Source organism: Pelodiscus sinensis, chromosome 1 (genome assembly GCF_052426305.1).
Source record: "Pelodiscus sinensis isolate ZL-2025 chromosome 1, ASM5242630v1, whole genome shotgun sequence".
Taxonomy (NCBI): domain Eukaryota; kingdom Metazoa; phylum Chordata; order Testudines; family Trionychidae; genus Pelodiscus; species Pelodiscus sinensis.
In genome coordinates this window covers 155,643,051-155,669,756 of record NC_143052.1, presented here as the reverse complement: position 1 = coordinate 155,669,756, position 26,706 = coordinate 155,643,051, and the positions used below count along the sequence as shown (strand labels likewise).

Genomic DNA, 26,706 nt, shown 5'->3' with positions numbered 1-26,706 from the left:
TATACTCCTGGATGTATGAACTATGGCCCTCTTCATGTACACCTTCAGCAGTACTATGAAACTAAAGCAGAAATCCTTAGCTGTTGGTAGCAGGCAACTGTAGGTGCCAGTGTCAGCCTCTAGCTCACATAGGGCACGTCCACACAGCAGGGCTAAGCTATGCAACTTGAGCTATGTCAATTGCATAACTCAGGCATGTCCAAAGTCCGGCCCGCGGGCCAATTGCGGCCCGTGTTCTGGTTTAATACGGCCCCACAGGTAATTTGGCAATATCTATCTTTTATGGCCCCCACCGAATCCATATGTATTGAGATGAATACATTGTAAAATCTCAGTTAATGTCAGTTGGTCTAAATCAGTTATAAATATATTTGGACACAACATATATACTTGGTGTTATGTTCCTGTTCATATTTTTTGAACTTAAAAGTTGACAGACAACCTTTATTACCAATAATATGTAATGTACTTTACAATGTTCCTGACATATATTTCAACTTCCTGGATTTTTTTTTCATCTGGCCTTCAGATATGAAAGGCAGAGTGATTTAACACCTGTTTAGATTTGTCATCCATGTGACGAAATGAAAAGTATGCCGTTTGCAATAAACTTTGCATAAAATAGTTAATTTGCATTTAATTTTAATGGTTCAAAGAATGTCAGGCAAAATGGTCGGCCCTCACGCATGTTCACTTCATCAAATCTGGCCCTCTTTGAAAAAAGTTTGGACACCCTTGGCATAACTTAAGTTGAAATAGCTTATTGCAGCTTTCAGCACTGTCTATGCAGCAGGAAGTCCGAGTTAGAGCACTGTTCCTCCAACTTTCCTTACTCCTTGTAAAATGAGGGTTATAGGAGTTGGAGTAAGAAGTCCCCCAACTCGACATTATGTGGAAATAACAGCTTTCTGTGTAGACGTGGACTATGCTATAATGCTGCTGTGTTGACATAGCCATGGTGATCACTTGTAGTAAGCCATTATATTAAATATTCATGCTAATATGGTTATAGTTTCATTGTGTGCAGTTACTTTATTGGAAATACATGTGTGGTGAAATCACTTTTCTGTCCCAAATAAAAGAGAACTTTAATTGATAAAATGTTTGTTGATGCTAAACTTTCTGAAGTTTTATAATCAAGCCTTTACAAACAAACAAACAAAAGACCCTAATAAATTTGGTTTACAAAAATGGCCTGGATTTGTTTAATAACAAAAGCAAAGGAAAATGGGAACTATATTTGCAGTGGGAAAAAATGCTTACACATAATTTTCATTTATGATCTAAATAGGAATCTTGTAATCTATATGTGGTAAGGTTAATCCATCCATTTCTCGCTAATGTGGCAACCTGAACTGATGGCAGCATGGTGTATCTGAGGTTATTATTCAATCCAAGTTTGAAGCTGTCACTGGGGCAGACTGCCACCATCTAGGTCTGCTTTAGAGTGGAGATTTGATAATGTATTTTCTGAAATTAACAAAGATAGCTTTTTAGCTTTCAAGTGCGATACAAGGTTTGATAGGATCTTTGGATACATGGGGGGGAAAACCTGTCTGGTTATGATCTTTCCCAACCTATTGAGGTCAGCTCAGTCATTCTTGCTAAACATCTTAGATTTGAACAAGGCAAAGCTGAAAGCGTGGAAATTGAATCATAACAGCCTGTTAAACTTGAGCCTGTTGACCATAAGCCTCAGACATGTCAATTAGGGATGTTAAAGAGCAGGTAATTGTGTAACTGTAACCACTGAAAATGTCAGGGGTTACACGTACCTGCAAAGTGGGGTGACAGCCAGCTCCCTGGGAACCAGTATGAGCTGGAGGCAGGCTTTTAAGCCTGCTCCTGGTATGCACCGGCTCCCGCCTGCCATCTTGCTTTTAGGGAGCTAGCTGCTGGTTTGCACTGCTGTTTCTGATACAGAGCTGGCAGCATGGGTAAGCAGCCAGCTCCCCAAGAGCTAGGTGGGAGCCTGCAAATAACCATTAATGGTAACTAATAAGCCCAGGTTTATCGGTTAATCATTTAAATGGTTATATTTTTATATCCTTAATGTCAATAAGAACATTTCCTATCTCAGGCTCTTGCCTGAGGGGCTGATTGTAAGGTAGGCTTGGCTGTTTTAAGAGTAGATTGTAGAATGGAAATCTGCAATCAAAACTTAATGTTTCTATTACTCAGTGAATCATGAGTACTCTTATAAGGATCCTACTATAATTGTGACTAAGGGCTATTCATAGGTACATTTGATATATTTAAATAACCCCTTTAATAACACTTGATGGGGCAAAAATAGTCCTTTTGAAGCAACTATTCTTACGCTTTTAATTAAAGAAGGGGTAATGAGGTCTCAGATGGGAGGGGTGGGGAGTCATGATCCATCAGGGGTTATGAGGTTATTGTGGGGGTGGTTGCAAGCTGTCTGCCTCCACCCCAAAACCCCATTGGGTAGTAAAAGCAAAAGTTTGAGAACCACTGGTCTACTATTGAATAGCAAGCACCAAAGATCAATTGTTTCTTGTGTATCAGAATAGGGTTTTCTGTTTTACTGCATTTACTTTCACATTCTCTGCTTTAACATGAAGGTTATAATTGGAGATCCTTTTCGTCATATACCCATTTAAAATGCAAACAGTATAATGTGTTTCCAGAATTTGCCACTGTCTAGCTGTTTAAACACATTTGTCAGTGGCAAACATGCCTACTTCTAAAACCCAAATATTTCTTTGTTCACCCTGCCGATTTTAATTCCCCCCACCTCTCCCCCGGTGAAATAATGTGGATGTACTGATTTATAGTCTTTCATGAGCTGGTCATTTTACAGCATTTCCCATAGCACTTAATTGTACCAAGAATTGATTTATGTCTCTGTATCTTTGTATAGCTAATAGTCTTTGAATATGTTCACTACTTTAATCCAAGGATTTATCAACATGGTAGGTAATGCACACTATGGAGGTGTGATTTTTTTTTTAAAGTGCACTAACATGCTGTGTGCATTATGGGTCCACGTAAACCTTGCTGGCATGCCCTAAAGATTCAGTAGTGCACTTCAGCATTCATCTTTATGTTAAAGTGTACTACAGAATCTTCACAGCATACCAGCAGAGTCCACACAGACCAATTAATGCACAGCATGTTGGTGTATTTTAGAAATTACACCCAAGCCCAAAGACAAGCTGTTATGAAAACAAGTGGCTGTTGTATCTATATTACCTATATTTTTTCATGCAACGTAGGAACTGCATTATTTTGGGTGTTCTGTCTGGGTTTTTTTCCTACCCCTATGCCACTCCTGACTTTGATGATCTATATTGTTTAGGATATATTTCCCTATTTTCAGCTGTCACTTCTATTCCTTAATAATAATAATAATTAATAATAATGTTTATTATTATATAATTATATATATTACATTAAAAATCAGTTCAAATGTAGAATCTGGAAAAAAAGCTGTATCTCTGGATCTGTTGATTTGTTACACACCTCAGTAGCCTGAGGAATATCTAAGGGTCAATGAGAGAAACTAAATCAAAGCCTTCTTTAAGCCTGCACGTTTTTAATGACTCCTCATCAAAGTTGCAAAAGTCTGCCTTCAAAAAGATTGTGGAAATAATTTAAAACTCTAGGCTGAGGAAGCAGGTGAAAGCAATAGCAAACCCAGCTTGTCTGGGCCAGAAATGTCCAAAAGGCCACTAATTTTAGGTGTCCACTTCAAGGAGCTCTGAATCTCATCTTTCAGAGAGGTTTAATTACAATTAAAGTAAATAGGAGTGATGACAGGTGTTCAGCACCTCTGGAAATCAAGAAGAAGGTGTCTATTTGGGCACCAAAAAATGGAGATATCCAAAATCAGTGGCCATTTGGAATAAGGTTGCCCTTAGTGTACTAAGAGGGATGTAGTTGTGTAAAGGATACTGTATTGCCTTTCTGCTAACTTTACATAAGTGAGCAAGGAGTTTAAATTGAAGAGTCTTGTCTCTTCTAGTCTCTTGCAAGGCCAGAAAGGAGCTGAAGTACAGTGAGCAAGGTATACTCTGTTCCCCAACAAATCAAATCTCCATGGTTTGTTTTGTTTGTGTTACAATTGTTACTATATGCAATAATAAGATTGTTGCAGAACCTATTTTAAAAGGTTAATCATTTTCCCCTTTGTATCAGGGAGACCTGTTCAGAAAGAAAACTGTAATTGATAGTATCAGCAATTTCACTGTTCAGAATGCAAGTTGTTATACTTGCAACATAAATTAAATTCTCAAGTGAAAGGCTTTATCTCATTATCTAAAACAATGCATAGTTCTACTTCGTAAATCAATAATATTTTTGTAATAGGAAGAAATCTTTGCAAATAAATTAACTGAAAACTTGTTTTGTTCTCACGCAAATTCATTAGCAGCACTTGGTGATCCTAGTTTTCAGAAATGTACATCCAAGTTAGTGTGTTCGGTGATGCATTTCAGGTATTCAGCTGTGAAGTTGGGTGCTCTATTTAGGTGTCCATTTGTACAAACTAGGTCTACTTTATTCATGCAGTTGTTTTACAGAGATCTGAAACAAAACTGTTCCTCTTGAAAGTTCTGCTATACCTGAAAAAGTATGGAATATTTTAAAGTTGAAAACTAGGTTTTAAGGAAATTACTAGGCATTCCCTCCCCCCTTTGGAGTATTTGTAGCTAATTATAATATATTCAGGGTTTAGGAGTTTTTCCTGATGCGATGGATGATACATATGTTTAGTTCTAGGAAATCTATAGGCAAGTCTGAGATTATAAGAAATTAAGAGATTTTAACAGTTTGGATATGATGACTACAGCTCATGTAAGTTTTAGGCCATAAAATGGATACAGACAACTATTTTAAAGAAACACTGAGGTTAAAAATAATTTTAAAACAATTGTAGTCGATATACACATAACATCACAAATACGTGTTTAATAGGTAAGAATGTTTAAGGTCTCATCTGCTTTTTTTCTGTTTATGCAATTTTCGTAGGGCAGCCACAATATGCTACTGAGGATTTGTCTATGTGGCCCTGAGTTTGGGCTATGGGGGATGTAAACTATAGTGCACGATAGCATGCTGCTCTGTAACTGTACTGCATGGATACAACTTGCATGAACTAAAAGGTACCTAGTTTGCTTTAACATAATCTTGACTATTTCAGTTTGCACCAACATAATACACTTCAGGGCAGTAAGAGTATGTGGGCTGCAGTTCACATTGCCATTATTCACATGGCATAGTTTAGATGCATTTCTAGTTAGTTTTCTCTTTAATTTGTCATGCACAAGCTCTAATATTTGCTTTGCAAACACTGACGGAGAAATCAGTTAATTTTTAAAAGTCCACCTGTTTACACTGAATTTGAAAGAAACTTAGTTGAAATGTTAGGTTTAAGACCTATCTTTATTGCCAAATTTACCTTTGACGTTGGTGGATTATATCTAGGCTGTTCTTCCTTGGCAGCTCTGTGGGAGCCTACAAAGGAAAATGCAATTGGACTCATGTCTTCTTTTTAGAATTATTAAAAAAAAAAAAAAAAAACCTTGAAAAAAATTTTGTCCAGAAAGATTGTTTTGCTTTATATTTTTTAAAGTTGAAATAGGACTTAAATAACCCAATTTGGATTGGGACTGATTGTGCTGGGTGCTGTTCAAACATAGAAAGGGACATTTAGATCTGGTCTATTTGAACGATTTGCTTGCAAGATCAGGAAGGGTTTGTTTTATTTTTTGTTTCTAATGAAAACTCACCTCACACAAATCTCACAGAAGCTTCTAAAGGACCAGAAAGCCCTGATTCTGATGGTAATCAATCAGGTTTTAATTTTCAAGACAGAAAAGTAGTCTCTTATTTTGGGTGCCTAACCTGAAATACGTAACATCTAGTTTTCTGAATAGTTGAGCACCCACAGTTCCAATTTAGGGAGTCCAGTTGTTCAGCTCCCTCACACATTAATCTGTTAGGTGACTGTTCCGCTCAGATAACTCAGCCTCTGTATACTCTGTTCCTGGGAAGTCAACCAACTGTATGCTTTGCCTGAAGCTGAACTAAAAGGGGCTATGGATTTTGCCAGCACGTTCATGATGGGACGTGTGCAGAGGGTGACCTCTGCGGCAGAAAAGGGCACGGTGCACTCTACACCTGAATGAGCAGGATGAAAGGAATCTTTTTTCTAATGTGTTTGAATGTTCAGTTTCTAATTAGATTCATCCACTTCATTTATTTTTAAAAAAGGGTTATATTATGAAATTTTGTCACACATGCCTTAATGTTGCCTTCACAGAATTTAATCTGTTTCTAACCTGTTGCTTAAAGTTTTCTCTTCCCCCTTCTAATTTCTCTTCTCCACGTAAGCTAGCCTAATGTGGAGACAGCATCAGGAGAGAGTTTGACTTTGGATTGTTTGCAGACTGGAGATTACTGATCTCTGTCTGTCTATAACTTTATAGACTTTTTCTCCTAAGTCTATGAAGCTTGAGAGAGACAGTTCTAAAGGCCTGATCCTGCACCCATGGTCAGTCAATGAAGGTTTTATTATTGACTTCAATAGGAACAATCTGGACCTTGAAAACACCAAAAAAACCTGCTCTTTTAAGAGAAAACAGTGCCAGTGACAGATATCAAACTAAAGGCCTAATCCTGAATGTTACTGAGCGCCTCAGCTCCCACTGATTTAATTTACCTAAAAAGGCCTTACATTTAATTTTTTGGCAGTGCCTCATGCCCACCTGGAGTTGAATATTAAACTATTTTTGAGGAATCAGCGGTTGAACTGAGCAGCCTATCAATCTAATCAAATTTCAGGAGTTCCACTCAATAAGACACAGACAGATGGACATAAACAATTCAAAATGGTTTACATTAGAAATAATGTATAGTGTTGTGTTCTAACCAGTTACATGATAGGTGAAAATATTAGAGTTGAACTCTCAGAGTTAGGAATTAAAACTTTACTTATTGGTCTTAAAAGTTTAATGACTTCTACAGTATAAAATATTTAGGATGCTATCTTTTATATACCAGTTTTTAATTCTAAATGCATCAGCATTATTTAGTTACTGCCATACACAGGAGCTGACAGAAGTTGCTTGCAGAACAATTGCAAAAGAATGTACACCATTAGTAATCTTTCACTTCCCCATCTCTAAGTATGTTTGGCAGAGATCTTTATTAAAAAAGGCATGGGCCTTTTGAGAATTTGTACATAATAGGAATTGCAGTTAGAAGTGAAATTTGGAAGGGCTTTTTGGGGCTTTTTGAAGAATCCATCCCAGCATTATGAAAATCAGACAAAAATGTCAGTAATTAGCAAAGTCAAGCAGTAACCTGATTTATCTGGAATTGATTGGGGTGTGGGAAGTTTAATTTTTTTTATTTAAACATGGAAAACCAGTTAGATATTATTTCTTTTGTTGGGGGAAAGGAAAATAGGAGTGTCATGGATTTTTACTTAGAAATGGTATTTCATACAACCAGCTAATGGGTTAGTATGAAAAGTTAACAGTCCATGATAATTCAGACTGAGTGTTGAAATGCTTTCTACCATAATATTACATTTAAATTAAGAGCTGTACTTTTGAAGACTGTTAATCAAATGTTCTCAATACATTCCTTGGGCAATTAATTAAAATAATAACTATTACTGATATTGAAGAGTGGGGAAAAAAAAGATAAAGACCGCACCTCTGATGTCATAATGAGATCTTTCCCTGAAACAAGCTTTACTCTATTTAAATAATTTTATATTACATTGAAAGCAACTAGAGGTAGAGAGAAATAATTCACACTAGCAATGAGAGGTAAAAATGATGGAAGGGGCAAAGCAAAGAGCTGTAGCTGTGTAAATTCAGTGGGCCATATTCTTCAGTGTAAATTTAGTGAAGTTTTTCCAGATTTATGCCAATATAAATCAAAAAAGAATTAATATAAGAAAGTGCAGAATAAGTGTTTCCCCTTACAACTAAAAAAAAGGCTGACTACAGGGAACCCAGGTGTTAATGCACTGATGGATGCTATGATTTGCATCAGGCTTACTGCAGTTTATAGTACAGATGGTACAGTGGGAGTTGCTGTAACAGTTATTAATGGTTTCTGTTTCCCTCCTTCTATGTTACATTCAAGAACCGTTTCTCTCCTATGGGTAGAATTTTGCCATTTCCAGTTATAGGCTTAATCAAATAGTTTTTCTATCGCAAATGAAATATTTCCATAGAACTGAGTTGTCTGTTGTTTCCTCATCAAATTGTTATGGACCTTCTTGTTCTTTGACTAAATGAGAAGTTTCTGGGAATCTGCTAGTGGACTTTGCTTTAAGAAATCTGGCGGTTGTTGGTTTTTTTTTAACTTCACTGATATTTCTCCAATGTACATCTGGTAGTTTCATTGTTTAATTTACTAAACCAGGCATTACATTAAATCTGTTGGACATAATAATTAGGGAATACTGTTACCTCTTTGTTTTGTTAAAAGATTATTGTGGGGGACAGAGGATAAGAAAGCCCAGGTATGGCAAAAGTAAGTTGTGGGTATTACGGCAGTGGAATCCAAATTTGGCATTTTATTTTTTTAAATACCAGTTGTTTTGGTAGCAAGGATTTTTTTCATTGTGCAAATCAATAATGCATTTTCTTGTCAGCTATGTAGCCAGACAGACTGAAAGCAGCAATCGAGATGTGAACGCTGTCTGATTATAATAAGGATTATCTTGTAAACAAGGATGAGAGAGATTACTACTTAAATGCCAATGCTTGTAATACAGGAGTTCCCAATTTACCATTATATGAAATTTCAGTTTATAAATTAAGTTGTAGGAGCATCTGGGAAATGCCTACTGACCTAATTTTTGCTGAAAAGCAGAACATTTTATTATGAGTATGTTAAGACAGTGATTTACTTTTCCAGCCAGCCCTTGTTCTTAGTCTCTTGTGGGGGAAAAAAGATCTTATTTAAAGAAATTCGTAACAGTAAATTTTGTAGCTTGTCTTTAAAGCCACATATAAGTGACAATATAGAAGTGGTCATGGATGCAATAGTTTTCATTCTTCCCTGTATATTTCCAAACTAGATTCTTCAGGATTTTCAGCATTTCATTAAATAAAAACAAACCTCTGCCAATAGTTTATGCAGACTTCTTTTGATCGTGTGGACAGTTACTAATTACTTTGAAAAAGTAATGCATATAGGCTTTTTTGTTTACTTGATGGGTTAGTGTGTAGGATGTGTTAGTCTGACTTTGTATTTCATAGAATTTAATTTACACAATCAATTTATTGACTGCAGAATAATGAACATGTAATGTACACTTGGGACTTGATCCTGCAAACCTTTGTGCTTGAATTTGTGCTTGCTTTCATAATTAGTTTCCTGAACTGGGATTATGACTATAAGTAAGGATTACTCCAGTGAGTAACAATTTACAATGGAGTGTGTTTCTGCAAGATGCAGACACCAAACACAATATCATATTAGACTTTGCAACATACTAAACACCTCCTGATATGTGTTGAATGCTCTCAACTGCTGGGTATTTAGGACCTTGCAGAATCTGCCCTAGAAGGTAATGAGTTATCTCTATTTTTTAAAGCATCATCACTTGCTAGATGGTCAATATTGAATTCTTGAAATTGACAGTTCTTTCCTCTCTCTCTCTGACATTTGCACACAAGATGCAGAAGAGGGAACTAGTGTATTGGACTTGAATAGTTTGTATACATTAAATTAATGTATGCTTTTAAACAAAGTGTAATCTTATTAAAAAGTAGTGCTCCCAGCAGTATTTTAACACTCTGAGTACAGTTTAAATGCCTCTTTGTAAACTACAATAAAAGATGCTCAAAAGTACAAATACATTCTAGTATACACGTGTGTATGCATGTCTTTTAATATATAGCATACACATAGAAACACATCATATAAAGAGAAATGCAGTAGCTCTATGTAATGTATTACAATACAGTTGGATTCTTTCCACAGTTTAAATGCAGTCATTATTCTGTCCAGCCCATTTGGAAAGTGTGTGTAATTCATAGCTCTCCCCCTGCCCACTTAACATTAAATAAATGCCTCATCTGATGCATCTGCAAGATTTTTTTATTTAAAAAAAAAGTTCAGAAATTGTTTCAATAGTTATTCTAGTTTTGAGCAACTAAACATATCTTTTGAATCCCGTGTTTTTGGAAATAATTATTGATGCTGATGATATTTTTAACCCAAAATGGCCATTGGTTGCTAAAAGAAGTTTTCCTCCCACCTCTCTCTTACCTTATATGCATAGACTGTAGAATTCCCTGGTTTAGCTATTGCTCTATGGTGTTGGGATTTCAGTTCTCCTAAGCATCAGAGATGTGAGCATTCCAGCAGTTACACCAAACAATGAGAGATAGACTCCTTGCATGCCCCAAGCCTATGAAGCATTACGTCATTGCATTACCATATAAGGAACTCAGTGTTGTGCAGACTCGTAGTGTCTGACTAGTGTACTTCAGTGATAGCCAGAACTTAGAAAGCTTATTAGTGTGTTCTGGCTCCAGCTGACGCTCAAGACTGTGTGAAATATTTCATTTGTGTACCCAATTCATGGCCAAAAAGAATGTGCGGAAGGCACGGGTAACAGCAGTTTCTCTTTATTTTTGATAATAAAGTCACGGAAAGTCATTAGCTGATTATAAGATAATGTTTACCTCTTAGTTTCTTAGCCCAGCATGTAAAAAAACCAAAAACAAAAAATGGGCATCTTACTTAATAAGTTGTCTTGAAAGGGTTTGTCACTTTTCTTTTTTCTTAAGATGACAAAAAGTGTACGTTTAGCTGAACTCCTCTGCAAGTGATATGAACTTCAAGCCTTCTCCTTTTTACTTTCTGTAAAGAGCTGGGTCCACAGAGGATAGTATTTTATTTCCTGATGATGTAACTACAAAACAATTCTTCAAGTGATGATGGGAAGGCCAGATGAAATCTCTTCCTCCCCTCCCCTTCAGTGTTTTTCCTACAAAACCCTTTTTTCCTTTTTGCATGTTTATATTTCAGCTAAGGCCATTAGAGTTTTGAGCAACTATTTTTAGTGAGAAGATTTTAAAAGAAACTAATCTTTTGATGAAGAAACTGAGAGGCCAAACAGGAAAATACAACTGTGGGACTTAAAATATATCTCTTATTTCCTCCCCTCCATTTTTGCCAACTATTCCCTAAAAACATTGGGGGGGGGGGAAGATCTGCAATATGCAGGGGATATCCTTGCTGAAGCCCCATTTAGAGTTAAAGGAAGTTAACTAAATAAATCCCCCTACAAATTGATATCCGAATTAAACCATTAAGTGCTTTCTAAACGGTTACGTTTTGCTCTTCAAAATGGATTATGAATGTATCTGCTTCATTTGCACACCCTGACATTTTAGTTTTCAGATGAGTTGATACGTATGTTTACTTGAATCTGTTTAAAAACTCATAATAAAAATGTTCTATTAAAATGTGATTAAGAAGGCCAGTGTGAGGGCTAATACTTATGTTTAGATAGAGGTATTGTTTCCATGTGTTAGAAAAATAAATACCAAAAATATGCATTTTATGAGGAAAAAACATAAGTAGAGTAAACGCTCCGTAGTCAAACTCCTGTCCTTTACAAGATGTTCAAACTTTACTCAAAAATTTCAGTGGATCATTTTTGCACCACTACTGCAGCCAAACTCATTCCAAATTCTGTCTTATGAGGGTGGTATACATAATGTGTATGTATTTTGGGAGGGAGGGTTATTATCTGCTTACATAGGAGGGGATCAGACCTGGGTTGTGCCCATGAAACTATATATATATTTTTGTTAATCTCTAAGGTGCTATAGGTCCACTAGTTTTTTAAGTTTCTTTCAAACCTAGTTAGCATTATAAACATCAATATAGAAATCTCCCTAAGCCTGTCTTTTGGGAAGACTGATATGCCTTGTTGTGTGAGAGAGTGTGTGAGGTAGTATCTTTTATTGGACCGACTTCTGTAGGTGAGAGAGACAAGATTTCAAGCCTTGTTATGGTTTACCAGTCCTCTTGACAGAAGTGCATAATAATTTATTTAGCATTATAGGCAGATAACTGTCCACTGGCTGACATTTGTGCTTAGATCCCTCCTGTTGGACCAGGATATGATACTTTACACTTGTACAAGTACCTTTCATCAGAGTACTTTACAAATGTTAATTAGCCATCACCGTACTGCAGGGAGGTGCTGTAGCTCACTTCACTCTCCACTGAAAAGCCACCTCCTTAGTGTGGATCTCGGCAGCTGTTCAACAGAGCATAGCAGCAATACATCACACTTTAAGACAGGAAATGTAAGCATTGCTTTCCTTCATCCTCCCCCACTCTGTTTTTTTTCTGTGTACTTCTCTCTTCATGCCTGCGCTCCATTGATTGAGCCCACCTCCATGCTAAGTTTACCTATATTCTAAGTGCCATGCCACACAGTATGGTCTGTTAGAATGGTGAATGCAAAACTTTGTGGGCTAGAAGGTCCCATGTCCCAGCATCCCTAAAACAAAAGGACCATCCTTCCCAATCTGGCTCTGTTTTGATGCTGCTACAAGGACATCCCGCTGTTAAGGAACAAAGCCCAGATAGTTCTGATTATAAGCTTGTGACATTCTTTTGCCTGGGGGAGGGAATGCAAATCCCCCTGTTTATAAATCCATGTTTGCAGCAGGGATGGCCAAAGTATGACCTTGGAGTGTTCCTAATTAATCCTGCTCTACCATAAAAATGTTCACATCTGTGGTCTGTTGCAAAGCCGCTTTGCCACAGTGAATCTGCCAAGTCTGTAATTACCTGTTTCAATGTCACAGTTTAATAGTGCCTAAGATAGAAAACTATTTCAAGTACTAAGTTGAAATAGTGAAGAATTGTATGTCAAGGAAACATGTAGTAAGAATTTAATTTTTTTTTCCCATTTAGTCTCTGTGTAATTGTGTGCCCGGAGCCTTCCTTGGTGCCTCTTTGACATGGGCAGTGGGTGAATGTAGGGCTGGAAGACGCAGCTCCCGCCCAGTCCCATCCCAACCCCTCCCCTTCTGCCCAAGCCCTGCCCCCAGCACCTTAGGAGGTGGGGCTATGCACGGCCTCAGCTTCTCCCTCCCAGCACCATGGGATGGAGAAGGGTGCATTGTCCCAATTTCCCCGGCCCTGGCTCAACAGGGAGGGAAGAGGGCGTGCGGCCCCAGCGCCGGAGCACCGAGGAGGGTGGACAATGTGCGGCTCCAGCCTCCCTGACCCTGGTGCACTGGGGATGGCAGGCACTGGGGGCAGCAACATTCTGCCCCCATTATGCCTATAGTAAGTATTCTGGGGACAGTGTGCGTGGGACCATGCCTGGCAGTTTGGGAAGGCAGTGCCTTCCCCCGCTTATGATACCTGCTGCCCCTGCTCTTAGATCTTTAGCCCAGAGTCTTAGGGTGAAATCCTGGCCTCATTGAATTCAATGGCAAATTTCCCTTGGACATCAATAAAGCCAGCAATTCACCCTGTCAGGATGTGTCTATACTGTGGTGTAGGTTGACCGACCTAGCGTGTGAAAAACAGAAGTCTGGACACAAGCTATCCACCTGAGTAGTGACACAAGTAGGTAAAGCAGATTTGTGCTTGTTGGCTAGCCCAGGTTAACATCCACACTGTTACTTTTAGTGTAATTGCTTGAGCAGAGCCTCCCTGGGCAAGGAGTCAGTCAGCTACAATATAGATGTGTCCTCAATGGCAACCATGCACCTTGTACATGTTAGTACTCATTTACTTCTCCCAATCAATGAGTGACTCCATTTTGTCATGATCCTGATTTGCCGTGTTTCTCTCATAATGAATGCATGTACCTAACATTCTGTGCTGCCCATGAACCTTCAAGTTTTAGAGCTCAGAGTAGCTTAAATCCAGACTGTGATCACTTTTCCTCTGTAGACTCAGCTGCTAAAGCTGAGGTTTTCTGGTTTCAGTGACGAGGTTGAAGTTGTTAGGATGCTAGAGCAGCCTATTCTTTTAAATTAAATGTATAGGCAACCAATAAAAACACTTTTTTTTTTAAAAAGTGTATTTTTGTATTTTAAAACTATGTATGCATCCTTCAGAAATGATTATGCTCACATGTTTCTATGGTGTCAGGGCACAATCCTACAAGATGCTGTTGCGTGCGTGTGTGTGTGTGTGTGTGTATTTTTGTATATTAGAGAAAGTCCTCTCGGCATAAATTAGTGTTTTAGTTATGCAGTGTACTAACAGAACAAAAAAGTGTACAATCTCCATAAACTCCCACGTTGCTGTCAGTTAAGATTTTAACAGGAGGGGTGAAGAAACCTTCATTCTGCAAAATGGTTGATCCCACCTTGTACTCGGTGTTTAAAAAAACCCCAGAAACTTACTGCATCGAGAGGAACTGCAGAACACTTAACAGCTGACAAAGTGTTCTCTCGAATAAAATAATTCGATAAGAGAGGAGAGAGCCTATTATTTAGGTCATTTTGCTTCTCTGTCTCCCTGAAAACAAGCTCTGTTTCCTTAGTGACTAATCATAGTTTTCAAAATTGTTGTTACCATCTCAAGTATTACGGTGGGATAGAAAAACCAAAGAGTCATGAAAATTAGAGACAAAAAGAAAAAAAAAACCTCTTAGGTCATCTAGCCCAGTGTTTCTCAACCAGAGGTACAAGTACCCTTTGGGGTACTTGAGAGAAATCTGGAGAGTACGACAACACAACTGAAATCTGGAGAAAATTGAATTTTTGTTTTAAGTTTTACAGCACTTGATTATTATTTTTTACTTTTTACACCCAAAAATTTCATCGCCCACCTGGCTACCGTTAAGTTGTTTAAAAAAATGTGTTGCAATGGTAGAAAAAAATTGTGTGTCTGAAAACTATAAGTACTGGGGGTACTTATATTTGTTTTTTAAAAGGGGTACTTTATAAAAAAACAGGACTATGTATCACTTTAAAGACTAACAAGATGGTTTATTAGGTGATGAGCTTTCGTGGGCCAGACCCACTTCCTCAGATCAAATAGTGGAAGAAAATTGGCGAAGTGTCAAAGGATCAATGCCCACAAAACAGATATTAGACAGGATCACAAAGAAAAAACAGTTTCTTGCCATTTCAACCAGAAAGGACATTGTCTCAACGACTTGATTACCTGCATCCTGCTTCAAAGGCCTTTTAAAACTACACTTGAAAGAGAATCCTCTGAACTGTCATTCATGCTTAAATTTGACACTTTACACTTAGGTTTAACAAAGACATTCATTATCTTACCCATTACAAAGATAGCTTCCCCAATTATCACCTCTAATATCATTAGCTTACAGACATTTACCTTCTCCCCCCCCCCCATCCCCCTTCTGTTCTGAAATTTGATTTGTCCTTTTCATATGTGTTCATTTTTTTAATTGTATCCTTTGGTATATATGGTTGTGACAGTTTTCTTCCACTATTTGATCTGAGGAAGTGGGTTTGGCCCACGAAAGCTCATCACCTAATAAATCATCTTGTTGTTCTTTAAAGTGCCACATAGTCCTGTTTTTTGTTCCAGCTATGCCAGACTAACATGGCTACATTTCTATCACAGTATAAAAAAAGGTTGAGACATACTGATCTAGCCTAGCCTATCCTATGCCAGAACAGGACTGCTCTTTGTAGCGTGTTCACAAATGTATTTTTTTGTTTGCTGATTACTCTTCAGTTTAATTTTATTATTTAAATTGTGATAGTGTCTACTCTGTGCAGGAGCTTGCATGAATAAAAGGTCCCTAATTTGAAGAACTAAAATGATACAAGTACATGAGGGTAAATATATAACCCATCATCACCCTCATCACTCTCTGTGTGTGTATGTGTGTTAATTTAATTTTAAGGACAAAATATATAACTCACTTCTTCTGTTAAATCTCTTTTTTTCCCTTCCCTTCCATCACCCAGTCTTCCTATCTACAATTTCATAATCCTAACCATTCTATCATTTTTCAAAAGCTTCAGGGGGTAGCCGAGTCAGTCTGTACAGGAAAAACTTAAAAAAACAACAAATAGTCTGGTAGCACTTTAAGACTAACAAAACATGTAGATGGTATCATGAGCTTTCGTGGGCACAACCCCCTTCTTCAGATGACCAGAGGGTTGGGTGTCCAGAACTAAAAGAAGTGAGCTCTGCCATGAAAGCTCATGATACCATCTACATGTTTTGTTAGTCTTAAGTGCTACCAGACTATTCGTTGTTTTTTAAGTTCGTTCTAGCATTTGACTCTCTTCCCTTCGCGATTTGCGTCTAAGATAAAGGAAATATCAATCAAGGACCTTAGTTCAGCAAAACATTTAAACATATGCTTTTATGTTTTGCTGAATAGGATGGACTTAAGAACCTACTTAAGTTTTATCACATATTTTAATGCTTGGCAGAAATAGGGCCTCAGTGAGCTAGTTTCATGTTTTGTGTTGCCTGAACGATTCTTGTTTTTTACTTTTACCAGGATACTGTCAAGTAGTTTGGGTCCAAATTTTGGATTATAACAAATAGACACACATGGAAAATTTGTCAATTTTTTAAATTAAAATTGTACATATTTTGAGACCATTTCTTCTTCTGGGGAACGGTGATTGTGCAATCTGGATTTAAGCATTTACATGCAGTGTTGGAAAATTAAAGATAACAGAAAGCAGTGTTGATTTAGGGAATGAAAACCAAAGTGAAATTGATCGGTCTAGTTTCATTGCCTAACATACTTGATGAACAAGGTGAAATGATGTCCAAATATTTGTTCTAATAACTTTGTATTATTTTATTTCTGAATCCATATGTAACCTTGTTCCTATTGAAGTCTGTGGGAACTTTGCCATTAATTTAAATGCGAGCAAAATCAGTCTGTACCTTTTATAATTCGTTGTTAAACCTTTAATTAAATAATTAAAACAATTTATTTTTATTTTCCCCTTCCCTTAATACCTTACATTGTAGACTACTAGATCTCACTATGAAATTGCTTTTCTGGGTTTCAAACTAACTCTTTCTTGGATTTAGTTTCTGCACTTTACTGAAATAAATGTTGAGGCTGTTATGGCTAAATAAGAGTCTGAATGTATATGTGGAGGGAAACAGTGGAAAGTTCTTAAAGGCTTTTGCTATGGGCCATCAATGGAAGCAGTTTCAGATCTTCTTCTTTTAGCAAAGGGAGAGAATTAGCCATCCAAATTCTTGTATTGTACCCTATATGGCAGATTCTGTCTAACTTCTGTGCCAGATTTTATTAGGATTAGTTAGGTCCTATTTCCTCAAAGCACAGCCTCAAGACATACAGTAACTGCATTTCTTCACTTAGCTACTGATTCCTTTTCTCTGACAGAGTTGGAAGACGTTCCCTACAGAGTAATGCATTTGGTTCCTTATTGTATATATGTGACCTGGAGAAAGTTTTAGAAAAATCTGTTGTAGCATAAATTATTACAAACTTTGCCTCAACAGGGTGAGAGAGGACACGAGACATAAAGAAGAAAATTGGGAAATTTTGAAATTTTGTCTGTAGGTGGTAAGTTGACTAGTTATCTGAACGTTATTTGTCTGATGAATTGGTAGGCTTTTGAAGCCTATAGTAATGTTAGTTTTGTTAGTGTGCTACCCCCGTTGTAGTTCTCTTCTCCCCCCCCCCCCCCACCAACCACACTGAATTGGGATAATTTTCATACATTCTGTGGTCTTACCTAGAAACTTGACATTTTTGGTTGTGCTTTGAAGTTTTACCGTGTGGGGGTGGGGGTGTGTGGGTGGTTGAGCTGTCCCTGCCAGTGATGCAGCTGCTTCAATAAGTAGAACCTTGCACAAATAAAACAATTTGTATTTGCATTCACAACTATAGCTGCATCCACAACTGCTGATGTGGATACTCATGGATATGAAGTGGATATTTGCGGATTTTGAAGGCCCTATCAATAAGTATTTCAGAAGCATCACAGTCCTGGTTTATACTAGGGAGTTATTTTGAAATAACCCCCCTTAGATTGAAATTATAAGCAGAGCATCCACACTGCCTAACCCGTTACTTTGGGCTGGTTATTTCGAAATCTGTACTCCCGCTTTTCTCGGGGAATAGCACTTCTTTCAAAATTGTTATTTCGAAATAGTGTTAGTGTGGAAGATCCAGTACTGCTAATTCAAAATAACTGGCCTTCAGAGGCCTCTCACAGCTGCACTTGTGACTACTCTGGCCACACCTGCCATCTCCACTGTTCCCCTTCTCCTGTAGAGATTAAAACTACAGGCAGGAGGAGAAGGGCATGTGCCATGTGGAGAACTCTCTCTGAATGACTCTATGGGATCCGCAGGCAGAAGAGAACCCAAGAGGACCTCATGCGGGAGCAGGGGCTGGTCGCTGACCGGAGGAGTGCCTGGGACCAGCCGGCACGTCAGCACAAGGCCATGTGCTCCTCCCTTGCCTCGGTGATGGAGTGCATGGCCTCGTACATGGAGCAGGCCACCAGCCACCTTCCCCTTCCCTCATGGCTTCCTCTTCTAGCCCCCAGGGGCCACCGGGGCCCCAGAACACAGAGTGGTGGGACCTCTCAGGCAGCCTCTCAGATGCCAGTCCCAGCCCCATCCCTGAGCCTCCCTCTCCTCCTTCCCCATTCCAGGTTCTTTCCACAGTCCCTCCACTATTGTATATCCTGCCCTCTCCTCCTCCTCTTCCCCTCCCCCCCCCACAATAAACAATCCTGTTTTTTCACAAATTAAGGCTTTTTTACTTGCTCTGCAGGAGAGGGAAAAAGGTGGAAAGGGAGGACAGGGGAAGTGGGTGGGGAAAGGCACGTGGAGGGCATGCAGGGGCCCCTTGTGGGGAGACACGGGGGAGAGTGTCACAGCTGGCCTTGGATGAAACTCTCCATCAAGGCCTCCCTGATGAGCAAAGCCCTTTGATATGCTCTCTGAATGGCACGGGTGGTGTCCAGCTCTTCATATGTCCTGGCAGGAAAGTCTCCCCCTTGCTCTCACAGAGGTTGTGGAGCACACAGCCGGCAGCCACCACAAAGGGGATGTTGTGCTCACTCAGGTCCAGGCAGGAGAGGAGACTCCTGAACTTCCCCTTTTGATGGCCATGCGGCACCTGCTCAACCTGGTGTTTAAGTGCTCCTTGGTGGGGTCCAGGATGCCCGTGTAGTACTTCATGAGCCAGGGGAGCAAGGAGTAGACTGCGTCGCCCAGGATACAGATGGGCATGTCCACCTCTCCGAATCTGATGATGTGGTTGGGGAAAAAAGTGCCAGTGTGCATCTTTCGGAACAGACAGGAGTTTGGGAAAATGCAGGCATTGTGCACTTTCCCTGACCAGCAAGTGTCCCTTTTGACCCATGAGGGCTTGCAGCACCATGGAGGGGTATCCCTTTCCGTTTATGTAGTCTGAGGCATGGTAGTCGGGGGCCAGGATGGAGATGTGAGTGCCATTTATTCCTCCTCTCTCCCCCGCAGTTGGGGAAGCCCAGGGCGACAAAGCCATCCACGATGGTGTTGACATTTCCCAGAGCAATGACCCTCCATAGCAGCACGTGGTTGATGGCCTTCGCTACTTGTTCTGAGCACAGCCCTGACTCTGGATTTCCCCATGCTGAACTGGTTCCTGATGGAGCGGTAGCTGTCTGGTGTGGTGAGCTTCCACGGGGTGTTGCCAACCCCGTGCAGAAACGCATCGCCAGATCTCAGTTGGGTGTTCTGTCGCCTGAGGGCAGAGGTGAGCCATTCGCAGAGCTCCAGGAAGGTGGCCTTCTGCATGCGGTAGTTCTGGAGCCACTGCTGGTCGTCCCATCCCTGTAGGGCGATGCGGTCCCACCAGTCCGAACTGGTCTCCGTCTGCCAGAAGCAGTGTGCCATGGTGTCCAGACAGCAGCAGAAGCACCAGGACCTGGGTGATGAGGTCCTGGGGTCCAGGCTGCTCCTCATCCTGCTGGAGCAGCATGCAGGCAGTGTGGAAATACTGCGGCACAAGGGGCAGCACGAGGCCCTTGAGCCTGGCACTGCTTTGCAGTAGCTCCGGCTTCATGCTTTGAGTGCTGTGGCATCCGCAAGGGCAACCAGGGTACACTGTGTCCATTTTGTGTCCTGCAAGTGGGGAGGCCACGGAGGAACGGTGTGTGAGACGAGGCCGAAGAGAGGAGCACCCGAAAGCACGCATTGCAGATTGCCAAACCAAACAGCCGCAGGAAGTGTCCGCCCTCCCCAGAGTTCTTCTGGGGGCTCTAAATCCAAGGCAGGCTTCATCAGTATGGACACGCTATTTCAAAATAATTCTGACTTATTTTGATGCTCCCCCGTAGTGGGGACATGCTATTGTGATTTTGTTATTTTGGGAGTTATTTCATTTGTGCTTATTTTGAAATTATTTCCTAGTATAGACATACCCATAGAGACATTATCATTTATAGACTCTCATGTAGTTGTGTGCTTTGGAGAGGATCGTGTATGTATGCTTTCCATGCATGACTACTTAAAACAGGGTATGAAAGAGTGTTTCTCTCTGGTTTGTCATTGTGTTCCAGCAGATAAGGCTGATGAACTAACATTTATGTTTAATCAGGCCAACATCATTCCCTTAAAACTTCAGGTTTAGAGTTTTCCCTACTTCTCTTCAATTTTAGATCTGTTTCCTGTCATGCTTTGTGTTTTTGAGAAAGGGCCACTGGCTTAACTTAAGAAGTGAAATGCATCCGTTTAGTTATACCATTATAAACTCATTTATGGACCCTCTTGCATTGGTTTAACTGAATGCAGGAGCGGCCTGAGGCCAGCTGTCGCAGCTGGTGCCCCAGGCAGAAGGCGCGATTGGTGCCCCCACCTGCATTTGCGCCCCCCCATCAATGGCCGTGATGTCATCATCGGGCGCCCGGGCCGGCAGTACCCTAGGCGACCGCCTCGTCTGCCTAGGCTCATGGGCCACCCATGACTGAATGCATTTTAAAATACAATGTAAATTGAACCAGTGCAACTTTTCCATGTAGACAAGGCTTTAAACAGTGTCAGCAGAAGGATTGCCTCTATAGGCCTTACAATAGATAGGCCAGGGAAGCATTTCATGGTGTCTGAAGTCCCTTCAGCTTCTTAGCACTGTTCTATTTCTCTTTCTGTCTGACTCTTCACATGCACGACTGAGACCACCATGTACCCTGCTTGATATTCAGTGCTCCAGAGATGCCTTGGAACTGAGGCCCAACATGCAGGCTGAAGTGATCTGGCATTTAGTGTATTGCTTCTGGAATCCCAAATGCTATAAGATTCATTAAGGGCCATGGTCTACCAAAAAAATTACAGATCAGGACCAGTCTAGGACTAAAATATGCTCAAATATTTTATTTCATTATTATTGTTTTGTTGTTATAATAAAAGAATAAAATTGTTAAACACTAGATGAACGTGATTTGTTGGGGGAAAGTCAACATAGTTTCTATAAAGGGAAATCATGCCTTACTAATCTGCTAGAGTTCTTTGAGGGGGTCAGCAAACATGTGGACAAGGGGAATCCAGTGGCTATAGTGTACTTCGATTTCCAGAAAGCCTTGGATAAGGTCCCTCACCAAAGGATCTTAAGTAAAGTACATTGTCATGGGTTAAGAGGAAAGGTCCTTTCATGGATTGATAACTGGTTAAAAGACAGGAAACAAAGGGTAGGAATAAATGGTAAGCTTTCAGAGTGGAGAGAGGTAACTAGTAGGGTCCCCCAAGGGTCTATCCTGGGACCCATCTTATTCAACTTATTTATAAATGATGTAGAGCAGTGTTTCTCAATCAGTGGTACGAGTACCCTTAGGGGTACTTGAGAGAATTCTTGGGGGTACGTCAACACAACTGAAATTGGGAGAAAATGAAATTTTTGTTTTAATTTTTACGGTGCTTCATTATTTTTGTACTTTTTACACCCAAAAATTTCATCACCCGTATGGCTACGATTAAGTTGCTTAAATAAATGTGTTGCAATGGTAGAAAAAAATTTGGTGTGTCTGAAAACTGTAGGTACTGGGGATACTTGTAATTGTTTTTAAAGGGGTACTTTGTTTAAAAAAAAAAAAAAAAGGTTGAGAAACACTGATGTAGAGAACGGGGTAACAGTCACGTGGCAAAATTTGCAGATGATACCAAACTGTTCAAGATAGTTAAGACTAAAGCAGACTGTGAAGAGTTTCAAAAAGATCTCATCAAATTAAGTGATTGGGCAACAAAATGGCAAATGAAATTTAATGTTGGTAAATGTAAAGTAATGCACATTGGAAAAAATAATCCCAACTATACATACGATATGATGGGGACTAATTTAGCTACAACTACCCAAGGGAGAGATCTTGGAGTAATTGTGGATAGTTCTCTGAAAACATCCCACTAAGTGTGCAGCGACAGTCAAAAAAGCAAATAGAATTTTAGGAATCATTAAAAAAGTGATAGAGATTAAGACAAAAAATATTTTATTGCCTCTATATAAAACCATTCTATGCCCACAGCTTGAATAATGCATACAGATGTAGTCACCTCATCTCCAAAAAGATATATTGGCATTGGAAAAGGTTTAGAAAAGGGCAACAAAATGACTAGGGGTTTGGCTCAGTTTCCATATGAAGAGAGATTAAAAAGACTTAGACTTTTCAGCTTAGAAAACAGGAGACTGAGGGGATGATATGATAGAAGTCCACAAAATCATAACTGGTGTGGAAAAAGTTATTTATATATTCCCAGAATATAAGAACTAGGAGTCACCAAATGAATTTAACAGGCAGCAGATTTAAAACAAACAGAAGGCAGTTTTTCTTCACTCAGCACAGTCAACCTGTGGAACTCCTTGCCAGATGATGTGGTGAAGGCTAGGACTTTAACAGGGTTCAAAGAAGAGCTAGATAGATTCATGAAGGTTAGGTCCATCAATGGCTATTAGCCAGGATGGATAGGACTGGTGTCCCTAGCTTCTGTTTGTCTGGAAATGGATGAAAGGAGAGGGATCACATGATGATTATCTGTTGTGTTTCCTCCGTCTGGGGCATTTGGCACTGGCCGCCATTGGCAGACAGGACACTGGACTAGATGGACCTTTGGTGTGACCAAGTATGGCCATTCTTATGATTTTTTTTCTACTGTGTCTTCCCATCTCCCCTTGCCTGCAGCTCTAGCCAGTGAAAGTACAGCCATTACAGTGGGGTTTTGCTAAAGATAAATGAGTTGTTAGCAGTACTCATAATTACAGCTTCACAACTGCTTATTTTCTATCTGTATAAACATAAATACAATATATACCGCAAATGATATTTATTAGGGTTCTCTGTCACTAAAAGAAAATGTTCTCTTTCCTTCCTAAGTAAACACAGCTCTGCTTCTCACTATCCCAATAGCCAGACACTAATCGCTGAATAACAACACAATAGCTATCACAGTATTTTAAGGATACTGATCATTTTGGTATCTGCTTGAGGAATGTATGATGAACTAACACAGTGGTTAATACATCCCAGATGGACTGTTTTGAACTGTGGATTTCTAGGGATGTTACATGACTTGAAAAACTTTGGTCCATTTGGGATTTAGAAATGCTGTGCTATCTGATGAATTAATGATTTAGGAATTTGTCTTGGTTGTGTGGTTCAGTTCTCTAGTCTGGAAAAGTATTTATGGAATTTCTTGATCTCCTAGAGTATAATATATACTTCATTTTTTGTATGAGCATTGTCCATAGCTGGTACTACTCAAGGGAGTCTCTTGGGTTTTGAGAGAGTTTGTTTGCAGGTTTCTGATACTAGTTTGCTGCTGAAGACTGCAACAAAAATTTCACAATGTCCTTGAGGTAGGAGGAGAGGGAATACATTAAGAGGGGTACTGGTTAACCTGCCCTTTTATGGAAACTTCTGAAGGAGAAGTCAGCAGAGATGCTATCCTCTTAAATTCAGCCATAATAGGGATACGTTGATATTTGGGAATGCTTTCATCAATCTGATACCTCCAGGTACACTTCCAGAAGACTGAACTGTTGCTCAGAATACCATATAATGGGATAATCTAAATGCTTGAATAAATCACAGTGTGTTTTGTTCCAGGAAACTTTGCTGGGGCACAAGGGACTGCCTTCAAATCAATTCATAGTTAACAAAAAACCCCACACCAAAACTTCCATTTTCTGAAATTCCAGTTGCCTCATACACTCTCTTCCAAATGGTTTTCTATAGTGTGAAGACATTGTGTCGTTGGTGGGTTTTTGTGTGTGTGTGTTACCTCACTTACTTCCAATTAACTTTTCAGCTCTCTTATAATTTTTTTAATAAAATGGGTGGATAAAATTTATGTTCTGTTCCTTGTAATGTTATTGCCCACAATAACTTTTTCCAAATTAAAGGGATTTTGATAGAATCTCACTTTTGGCTTACATTGGCTCCAGCCTTCAAACCCAGATTCTTATTTTTCTAGTCTGCTTTTGGATCATGTCACCCCTTCATTTTGCATTTTTCCACTGACTCCTTACCTTGTATTGCATCAAACACAAGCTTCACAGCCAGTTCTCCAGCCTATGAATCACCTTTCATTCCATATTGAGCCGTCAGTGCTCCCATCAACTTCTTAAATTGTTAAACACCTTTTGCTTTCTCCCGTGCTGCCCCTCACAGTCAGTTCAATGGTTATGCTGTTGGTGCGCTCAGACCACTACTGATCATACTAACCTATGTTGCCATATTATTTCCCTGTAGTCCCTCACCTGTCTGTATCCATTTCTAGTTTCTTATCTTATACTTGGATAGTAAGCTCCTTAAGGTAGGAGCCATCTTTGTGTTCTGTGTTTGTACAACTCCTAGCACAACGAGATCCTGGTTCATGACTGGTGTTCTTTGAACTACAATAATGCAAATAATAATAATAATTAATAATAATAATGTAAAGTTTAATGCTCTTTAGATGAAGGATAAATGCAGTCCATAAACAAAGTTGGCTTATAATCACAGCACATATGTTTGTGTTTGATTTTGTTTTGTATATGACTAAGTATATGCTAAGAGATGCATTGGTTTGTTTTACTGTAGTGATAGAACTTTTGATTTCAAAAAAATCGAATGTCCAATAAAGTATACAGTTCTTCTGCAAAATTAATTTTAAAATTAGGGGTATTAATGATTGATCCTCTGAGAGATGTTACATTGTTACTTAATAGAAAGATAAACTGAGCTGGCCTAGCATAAGGCATATTCCATATAATAATTATTCTATTTCTTTTACATGTCTCTCTTTCCTAATGGTGATGTTGCGACGGAAGAATGTTTTCACAAGAATGTAAAACTTACTTGCTCTTGGATGATTCTATAGATAAAAGAGATTTAGGCACTGTTTTTTCTCCTTAGAAAATGCAAATGTTTATTCATAGGTACACCCAGAAGTCAGGGCCGAGGTAGGAAAATTGTCTTACTCTGCTGCAGTACAATAAACAGCACTTCTAGAATCTTTTCTGTACAATGACAAAGTTATCTTTTTTTTTTTTTTGCTAATTTTATACTCACACATGACCATGCCTAGAGGGGTGCAGGACCTGAGATGACCTCCTTTGGCCCCTCTGCCTCTTCCTGCCCCTGCTTCACCCCCATTTCCATACCTTCTTCCATACCCTTGCCCTGCCTCTTTCCAGCTTCTGTCTCTCTCCCAATCATGCTGGGAGCCAGCGGAACAGAACAGGGCAGGATGGGACTAGGTCATTCATTACTGCCACAGTCAGGCCCTCCTCCAGGTCCCCCTCCAGGCCATCTTGGACCCCATATCTCCCTGAAGTGCAGGGCCCTCCAAAGTACAGGGCATAGGGCTCTATATGTGTAAATAATACAATACAATACAAAAGTTTCAGGAGGTAGCCATGTTAGTCTATTACTGAAAAACCTTAAACACCAAATACCTGCAGCACCTATGAAACTAACAAGAAATGTGGATGGTATCATGAGCTTTCATGGGCACAGCAAGGTGCTTCAGGACTGTTCATTGTATTTAAGTTTTTACAGTGCAATACAATACAATACAAAAGTTTGAACTTAACATGTGATGAGGAACTTAAGGATAATTTACACTAGATATCTTTTCTCAATCCCTGAACCTTTCTGTGCTGGTCTGTAAGATCCAGTCATGACCCATTGGACCTAGATTACTATTTGCATGTTCAATATTTTTTGAATACTTTGCATTTTTTGTGTAGTCTGATATAGCCTCATTATGTCTTTTTTGTTTATTTCATGGTATTCTTAATAGAGAACAGAGAGGAGGTAGCACATGTGACTGGTTAATACTTTATATCTCTGATGTGGAAAGGAAGAAGGTGGAGTGGACACAATGACACTAAATTAGCAGAAGCTATCCTGGTAGAGGAAAGCCTTATCACAGCTAAGGAATGGCCGAGATTATAAAGCAAATACAATAGGAATAAACGTTTTATTTGGCATGGATGAAATGGCTTTGACCTATGAGTCCTGAAAATTGTACTTGACACTTTAACTTGTAATATTAATGGGGACTCTAAACCAGCGTCAGTAATGCCTGAAAGTTATTGATGAATATTGTGACAGGAATGAGATTTTTCTATACAATTCATAGTGAACAGGTATTCACATTACAACATTAGCACTGTTAAAAGGGTATAATGACACCATAGTTGTTAGTTCTGTCTGAGAGACAGTAGGCAATGGGACAGTAGGCAAAACTAATTTTTCTAACCCTTAAAAG

At 39.3% G+C, this 26,706-nt stretch overlaps 2 protein-coding genes across 8 annotated transcripts in view; one reads left to right on the top strand and one right to left on the bottom strand.

The window, feature by feature from the left end:
- CMSS1 (cms1 ribosomal small subunit homolog) overlaps positions 1-26,706 on the top strand; it is a 356,232-nt gene that overhangs the window by 50,034 nt on the left and 279,492 nt on the right. The gene's annotated exons all lie outside the window — the stretch shown is intronic.
- The window catches only part of FILIP1L (filamin A interacting protein 1 like), a 297,957-nt gene that overhangs the window by 36,726 nt on the left and 234,525 nt on the right, over positions 1-26,706 (bottom strand). Inside the window, exons 1-2 of one of the 6 annotated variants that reach the window (XM_089775768.1) lie at positions 10,264-10,391; positions 5,423-5,478 (exon numbers count right to left, since the gene is read on the bottom strand). The exons of 3 other annotated variants lie outside the window; for them this stretch is intronic. Coding sequence is in view for 1 of the 3 variants with exons in the window: in XM_075913914.2 (XP_075770029.2) it covers positions 10,264-10,274 (11 nt within the window). In the remaining 2 variants the exon portion in view is untranslated. Of the gene's footprint in view, positions 1-5,422; positions 5,479-10,263; positions 10,416-26,706 lie in introns of those variants that run through there. 2 more of the 6 variants (XM_089775767.1, XM_075913914.2) reach the window with 2 other exon arrangements.